This window comes from Anneissia japonica, unplaced genomic scaffold (assembly GCF_011630105.1).
Source record: "Anneissia japonica isolate Jap-2015-1 unplaced genomic scaffold, ASM1163010v1 scaffold1005_len2656397_cov198, whole genome shotgun sequence".
Taxonomy (NCBI): Eukaryota; Metazoa; Echinodermata; class Crinoidea; order Comatulida; family Comatulidae; genus Anneissia; species Anneissia japonica.
Window position 1 is genome coordinate 1007788 of NW_022683792.1, and position 9209 is coordinate 1016996.

A 9209-nucleotide genomic window follows, 5' to 3' on the forward strand; every position below is an offset into this window, starting at 1 on the left:
ATATATATACTGTATATACAGGCATATTAACATAGACATACATGTGCTTCAGATATAAAAAAAATACAGTAATAGGAAACAAAAACCATAATATATGGCCTTCAGAAACACTTTATTAGAGAAAACCAGTTTGTTGATCTATCAGACACCACAAAATATAAAATTGACAGGCTATTGTAACAATTGTTATAGAATAGTACCATAATTAGCTATATGACTAAAATGTACGTAATACAGGTAATGTTTACCCATGTACCACGTATACGTGTATCTTATGAACCACCTCATTTCCCCACTCATACTATACCACTGACTCTGGGCCATCTAACAAGGAATACTGGCTATCTGTCCCTTCCCCATAGTGTATCTTAAAAAAAAAAAAAACGAAGATTGAATGGCGGGGGGTTCGATGATCGCAGTCGTGAAAGCTAATCGGCAAAAAAAGTATAGGCCCTATGTTGTGATTCTCATCTATGAGCGTATTTTTTGCTTATAGATGCCCAATCAGGAAGGTTTTTGTGGATGGAGTGTGGCCCAACGACCTCGTCGTGGCATCAGGGGTCCAGGCCAGTCCAATGGGGAGAGGGAATTACCCTCTTCCCCAGCTGACACCACCACTGGATATTGCTACTCAGACCTGCTGGCAAATGAAGACTAAATAAAAAAATAACATTTAATGCAGACTATTAAGTCATCATTTCAAAACTTCAGAATGCAGCTGCCCGTTTGGTCACTTTAAGCCCAATTAAGGATCATATCACTCCTGTGTTAAGGCACCTTCATTGGCTTCCTGCAACACAGAGAATTACTTACAAGATTTTATTATTTGTTTTCAAAGCACTTCATAATTCCTCGCCAATGTTATTTCACAACTCATTCATCCTTATTTTATTTTTACTGTTAAGCGCATTGAGGCTTTAGCATAATGCGCTATATAAGCCAAAATTATTATTATCATCATTATCATTTCAAGACCCAGTGAGTTGTTTTGCTTAGGTTATTGGTTTTCTGTGGTTACATCCTCCAGAACCAACGTGGATACGCCCCTTATGCTACAATACGCGAAAAATGATGGAAGCGGACCTTACCACTAAGCCTGCCCCTTTAATAGTGTTAAGATCCCAAGCTCAAACGTTCACAATCATGTGTGTTTGTGGAACAACAAATGTTTTCTTCTGATTGGTAAGTCTCTCAATTAGGAAAGGCCCACTGCTTACAAATTTAACCTGTAGTATATAAAAAAAATACTAATACAAATGATGTTCAGGTACATTAGTTTTTGTACTTTTATTAAACAAATATCTACATTTTTTATAGCAATAATTATAATTACACCATGTTGATTTATCATTTTTAGTTTTAACAATAAAATTAATACATATTTCATGCAAATAATATATAACAGTATGCATTAATCAGTACTTGTCGGGGTTTGTGAGACCCTTGGGTCTCAAGAAGTGACTTCATTATAACTTGACACACAAATGCAACTTTCTAAAACCAATACTTATGAGGGTATGGGAAAGAAATCCTATATTGTTGGAATGCAACAAAATGCTGTAATATTCAATGTGCTCTATAAAATATGAACAAAACAATGAAATAGATTTGTATGTAATTTATATTACTGTGCTTGCCACATTGCTAAATATTTGCATAAAATTGTGTGATGACAGTACCATGCCAAAAATGCACACTTTAAAGTACAAACAGAACTTTGTCAATCCAATTGCAAATAATTGAGCACCCTTGGTGGATCTTTATTTTTGTATTATTATTATCAATTTTTGTTCATGCCCAGAGAAATTCTACAAGGCTAGATAACACAGCAAGGATCGACAATCTTTGTCCTGAAACACAAGTAAGATTCACTTTAAAATTTCAAGTAAAATGAGCAACGCACTTCTCAGACAGCGTACACTTCTAGAACTATGCATACATGTTTTTCAAGCTGAGAAAATGCTGCAATTCCTCTTTATAAATTATACCAATAAAATATTATGGAGTGCATCAGTAACAAAATGTACAAAATTATTTTTTACCAGATATATGCAAGTCTGTTGACAATAACATCTACATTTATGTAGTACCAACAGTAATAAAATATACAAATTTATTAATAGTATTTTACCAGATATGGCGATCATGGTGAGTACAACTAAAAAGGTATTGGAACAAAATTGGTTTCTAGTAATGATGATAAAAAATCATCCTGGTTGTCATCTAGAAGATCAAATGCTGACTCTGTAAATGCGCTGTTGGCATCTAATGTTGCATTAAGTGATATATTTTCCTTGTGACATGCGCTACCCTGACTGTCTAGCCCACTACTGTCTAAACTGCACTCCGATGGAGTATCAATCTCCATCGACTGTACATCGGAGGCACCACTAAAATCAGATGTAATGCTTGGGTTAGGAGATGGTACGGTTAAGTCTACACTCTCTTTTCTTGTGATTGAAGTTTTTCTGAAGCCATCAAACAACTTCCTATTCTCATCGTCCACCTTTTGCCCATAAGAATACCCTGGAAACTTGGTTTTGCGTCCTGTATGAAACTGTGGGCATTTCCTTCGTGTATAAGACGAAGCTGTGGTCGATTCACAGCCCAATTTAACAGGTTTATTGCGGTTGGAAATTTGTCTAGGGTTTTTGGCACACACTTGTGGTAAAAGACAATCTGGAATTGTTGCCATCACAATCGATACTTTATCACTTGGTTTAGATTGAATTTTATTAAGCAATTGTTTTGTTATTCTTTTATTTCCAGGGTTTTTGGATGAATTAACCTTTGGTTTAGCAATACTTGATGCTGATGACAGTGCCATATTCCCTTTTAAGCAGGTGTCAAGGTATTTGTCAAGAAGAACATTATCTGTAGTAGTTTTTTTCTTTGTGTGCAGTCTATGAATGTTCTTTTCTTTACTCTCTTCGAATCCCATAAACTTGCTTCCATTCATGGACAAATTTTTATTGGCAGTGTGCGGTATAATTTGATGGGATGGTTTTGGCAATTCCGCAAGTGTCTGACATGAGCCAGGTTGTACTTGTAGATGTTTCTGGATGGTCTGTTTTGGCGTTTTTACTGGAACGGTTGAATTAATCAAACTGTTGATGTAATCAAGCTGTTTAAAACAACTCACACATTGTCTTTTTTGTCTTTCAAATATAATGATATGGATTTCTTTTGGTGGTATGTTGGGCACTTTGTTTGACCACGTACACTCAGAAGACATTAAATCATCGCATTTTATCCACAGGTTTTCTGCAAAACAAATGGGAAAAATATAATGATTATATTCAATTGGACTTATTTCTGTTTAATAGTATTGGAAGGGTTCTACAAATCTCTTTTATTCAGGTATAAAAGTATATTAAAATTAGCCAATGGCTAAAAATAGGCTATAGTGCAATTTCATCACAACCTACTACCAACTTTATAACTACAGTATTTGAATGACTTAAATACATTTAAAAACTATTACTTCAATACATTTAAAAACTATCAGAATTACTTAAACAAGTAATTAAGTTGTAAGTTGTGCAAGTAAGCTTTTTCTATTGATTATTTTTTGTATGTTGTTGTCTGTTTTCAACTCATCGTCCTTGAGCTCCAAATCAATTAAATTAATGCCAATATTAAGTACAGTAAAACGTCTGTTTTACGAACGTCGACTTCACAAATAATCAATTTTGCTTATGATGACATCATTATCGACAAATTATTAATGTAAAAAAATGTCCGATTGAGTATGTATGAGTGAAAATGTAGATTTTTCTTAATAAAATCAGGCTTGTCGCGAGTCGTCGGATTGAGCGCACATGTAAACAAGTGTGTTGGGGGTCAACAACTAATTGACATCGTGAAGAGGTAGATGATCGCGAAATGCATGTAAGTAACAACAATTCAGTGATCTAAAAAATAGAAAGAACTTGATAGGTCCTTAAAACATACAGATGTTTTAATAAGAATTAAAACAATATTTTGTTAAACAGAAGAATGCCAGTGATTACAATAATTTGGTTTTTATCGAAGGTAATTTCTGCTAGGCTCTAGCACGGTAGACCATGCTGCTGTACCAACGGTTCGTGCTAGGCCAGGCCTAGAAAATTTTTTTCCTGAACATTTGAGGCAGTGGCGATTGGTAGCGCCATAGATTCAAAATTAACCCTCTCTCCATCACAATAAGGTCTACTGCAGTAGGGCTTGTCAGTGTTGTATGCATGTTGTCCACTTGCTCAAGCTTTGGATATCGCATAAACCCTCGACAGCAGCAGGACAATCTATAAATATTCATGAGATTATTGCTGACACAAGGGGAGGCATTACAGTGTATATTGAATCTGTTGCGCAGCCAATCGTCACTGCCTTGAACGTCCAGGAAAAAATTTTTCGCGGCCAGGCCGCCACTAGCCTGTCGGCGCTCAGTGGCAGAAGATAGCTAGGGGTAGGTAGTGGAAACTGACACGTGATTTAGTTTACAAATTTTTAAATTTACGAATACCCCTTGATACCAAGGGGTACGTAAAATGGACGTTTTACTGTATATATAATTATTTTGTGTGAATTTTGTCAAAAGCATTTTAAACATTTTATGAGGTGCTAAACATCAGCTGAGCTGTATTTGCTGTTCATAAATACACATTTTTCATTTTCATCTATTGTGAATTATTGAAGCCACTTGTGCTCTGTGATAACCACTTAAATAATATAATTAACTTACCGTTATTCTCCCTCATCCATGCCACAAAATGCTTCGGAGCTTGCTTGTACTGCATGATTGCTATAAGTTTATAATGATCTCCATCAACGAACATTTCCAACCGATCAAGATTATTATGAGGAAGACCATTTACAAAGTGCATCATTACACACTGTGACAGTCTGCAAAGAGACAATAAAAATGGACATTTAGATATTTGTCAAATATTGAACAAAAATGAAAACACAAAAATACCCTACTGTACATAGTAATAAATTTAATAAATAATAAATGTTTTTCATTAGCATGTCTATTGTAACACCAGTCTTACACCAATTTCTGATTGGATGTTGTATGTATGGATTGTATTAGGAAAATAACATCCAATAACAATTATGAATTCAATTACGATTGGTGTAACAATAACGACTCTCATGTTAAGTCAGAAAAATGAGTACTTTTTTTACGCAAGCCACACCGACTCAAAATATCTGAGAAGAGAAAAGAAATAAAAAAAATAATGTAAATTAAATAAATTTTTCTTTTTTTTCTAAATTCCAAATATTTGAAAGTGGGAAATATGGCTGGGCACCAATGGAAGCCGCAGTGCAGTACTCACATATATTGTCTGGTACTGACATATATTGTCCCATATCAATTTAGAATCACCGAAAGTAACTCCAGACTGCATTGTTTATGTTCCGTTTAAGCAATAATCAACTTTATTCAATTTTATTCATATTTTAAAAGTTTTAGTCAACAACATTTTTATAATACCAGATCTGCAACTGCAAAAAATTTTATTTTGAGAGACATTCCACCTCTCTAAGAAGAACATCCTTTATTTACACCGGACCATATCTGTGGAATAATCTGCCATCTGAACTCAAGGAAGTTCCTAATATTAACTCCTTTAAACATAGATACAAAAACATTCTAATTCAAAATTACATATTATAATAATATAAAAATCGCTCCCTTTTTTCTCATTTATTATTTATTATCTTTGTTCTGTTCTGATGTTGTTAGTACTTTTTCACTTATTTTATCGACCTATTGTTATTATTATTTTTGGCCTTTTATTATTACTTGCATTTTTTATTTTTATTTTTTGTTTATTTTTATTTTTGTTTCACGACCTTTTGTTTTAATTACAAATAAAATAATTATTATTAACTTATCTTTTCTATCACTTCTTATTTTATAAATATTACACTCTCCTTGTAATTAACCTTACAGTTTTGATGAATTAATTTAGGCCTTCTTTCACTCTCAATACTACTTAGCTTAAGTTAATTGGAGGCACAGACTTAAAACCTTAATGGCTTATTGTGTCCTCCGCACACAACCTTTCTATTATTATTATTATTATTATTACTATTATTATTATTATTATCATTATTATTGCTATAAATTTTATTACTATAAATGTTATTATTATTTTTATTATTACTATTATCATCATTTTTATTACTATAAATTTTATTATTATTTTTATCTTATTATTACTATTATCATTATTATTATTACTTTATTAATTATTATATCTTCACTTACTATCATTTATTGTAATTTAATAATTTGTTAATATTACTTAATTTGATTACATTGCCCTTGTTATTTATTTACTTTTCTGAAGAATTTTATATTGTATTTTTTTGTTGTGTGAAATAAAATAAAATGAAATGAATGAATGAAGTAAGTATTATTTGATTCATACCTGTGATAAACTAGTTGACTTGGTTGCTGGCTTGCATTACATTCAGGACACTTCCTCAACATTACAGGAGAATTAAAATCAAATCCAGTTGGTACTTCTACAAAGCTTACAAATGTTTTCTGAAAACTGAAAAAGAAATTGTGCATTAGTAATCAAATAATGAACAGATAACTTTAGAAATACTATACTGCAATTAAACAACTAGTATCCCATAGATTTTGTATTTGAGGCATGGGCTACAATTTCAAAAGAAAATTATAGGCCAACCACTAATTGGAAATTTCGAACACCCCAATATCAATATTTTTATCAACACCATATCAGTAACTTTATTAATGTTTGTTCTACAATTTGGATATTGTTCATAACATACAATTGTTTTTAATTTTTTTCATATAAATGACTAAATAAAATTTATATTACACTAACCATGTGACTTGAATGTATCCACACAGTGTACAGTGGAACTGCAAGTGATAGCGTGCTGAGAAGTGTTCTGCAAATGGTTTGCTTTCATTCAGAAGTCCCGAAATGGCAAACAACGGACTATCCTCATCATCAACCTTGCATTTAAGAATTGGCTGCAACTCAGTAAATACCTTGTCCCTTATGTTATTTAAAATGTTTATTGCTTCCTTTAATTTCACTTTAGATTTACTCAGAGTGGTAACAGTCTCATTAAGATCAAGAGATGATTCAACTAGCGGTAAGTCCTGACACATCAAATCATCGTCAATCTTTACATTTTCTTCTAGAACTGAGATCTTTCCATTAGTACTGTCAAGTATTCTATTCAAATATTGGTCTTCACAATAAACATCCATTGCTTTATCATAAGCTTCAAACAGCCGTTGTAGTATACAACGTTTTTTTAGTTTGTTGATGCATTCCCGAAGGCTGTTGATCATCACAAGGACGCACATAGAGGCGTCAAGCCAACACAGCGAGTTCCTATTGGTCCATTGGATAACTGAAGCTCCTAAGCTGTTTCTGTTTGTATTACTTGCCTTGTGGAACAGTGATGATTCTGATAAATTAGCATTCTCTTTCACTGCTATGTTTGACAGTTTTGCATTTTGCAAATGGTATGTACACTGAAATTACAGCAAAAAAATCCTTATTATTTCTTTCCAGTAATGAAAATATATTCTTAATTTCTTATAATATTTGTTTACTGTATGTTCAAGTTATACTGTCTGTGGTAAAAATCTTGATAACTTTAGATACAATCAAAACATTGAATCAGGTCAAAAAATCAAAATATAGTCAAGTTCAAATATACAACTATTTTGTTCATAAGATTTAAAAAAATATAATTTAAGATACAGTACCTGCTTATTAGAACAACATTGGACCACATCATTAAGGTTCAAGTGATAACGTCTTAAAGGAGTTGCTTGCCCAGCATCACCACATGCAAGACAATTGCTTACGTCAACTTCCATCTAGAAATGAAAAAAACAAAGTCAAAGCTCATCATTTATCAAAACAAACCATTTCTGTTTACTAAACCACTTGTGTTTGAATGTATTGTTAAATATTTTACATGCCATACTTTTCTATGATTAAAACTTTCAAAGTTTGCAAAAAATTTTGCCTAGGTATATTTAGGCCTTTGTCTAAAATATGCTAGGCCTAGGTTACACAGAGCTGGAAAAAGATGACCGTGCGACAAGTGGTCAAAGGCATTATAAATACCCCGGAGGCATTTTGGGGGGGGGGGAAGAACTGTTGGGCTATAGTCACATGGACAGATAACATTTGGTACTGGTGGAGGCATTTTATCGAGACAACTTACTTCTCAAAAAACAACTAATTTAGGCCTAGGTTATCGCAGTCCATACTTAAATTAAAAGATTATGTGAGCCTATTTTCAAAGTTACTTTCCACGCAAATATGAGTTTACTTTCGATTGCAAGGCCTATTATTTATTTGTTCAGTCACCATCAAAGCGATCATCTGATTACATTTTGAAGTCGCCTCCTTTCACACATCATATTAATTAATGCACATACCTAGGCCTAGGGGCTAGCTCTAGCTCTACCAACCAGCGTACATGGAGGAGCAAAATCAACACCATTCTGGTGCGGTAAAACATGTGCGTGCTCCATCGCAGACTCGCTTGGCTTGGGCACGGCCTAGGTAGGATAACTGAAATAACATCCCCTATTCTAAGTACTAGGCCTATGCTTGATATTATGTAGCCTATATTCTATGATTTTACCTTCTCGAAATCAAGTATCAGCATTGCAAACATCGATAATTACTATCATGTTTGACAGACAACTCTTTAGGATTCACCAATTTGCCAGATCTTACAAAACCATCGTATACCAATCGTCGGCGTTTTCTTCCCTAGTGAAGGTTATATAAACGGCGTCTGGATATATAACGTAAGGCGATAAAAGACAGCAAAAGCACAGATTCGTTGCCGTAGGAGGTACTTTTTGCCGGGTAAATAGTAATTTTCGACACAACGAAGGAGAAACGATCCATATAATTTATGATTTTTAGTGGACCGACATGGTACAAGTGCAGTACAGTATTCAATATTATTTATTATGACAAACAAAATCTTCAAAATCATTAAACAGTTAAGCGTTATTGACCAGATTTAGACAATTTACATTTATTATATTCATATATAATAATATATATAATTATAATTATATATACTGTATATATAACCATCAAAGAATGTTATATATATATATATATTATATATATACATATATATATTCAATTCATATATAATATATATAATATAGGCCTATATTATTATTAGAC

The 9209-nt window shown here is 32.9% G+C and overlaps 1 protein-coding gene across 1 annotated transcript; it reads right to left on the bottom strand.

The window, feature by feature from the left end:
• Window positions 1-963: 963 nt before the first annotated feature.
• On the bottom strand, window positions 964-8799 carry LOC117101813. Its single transcript, XM_033241902.1, has 6 exons — window positions 8647-8799; window positions 7754-7867; window positions 6852-7516; window positions 6423-6548; window positions 4724-4884; window positions 964-3264 (listed from the first exon to the last, which is right to left on the bottom strand). The coding sequence occupies exons 1-6, from the start codon at window positions 8677-8679 to the stop codon at window positions 2159-2161; spliced, it is 2205 nt and encodes a 734-aa protein (XP_033097793.1). The 5' UTR covers window positions 8680-8799; the 3' UTR covers window positions 964-2158.
• Between the last annotated feature and the right edge of the window lie 410 nt (window positions 8800-9209).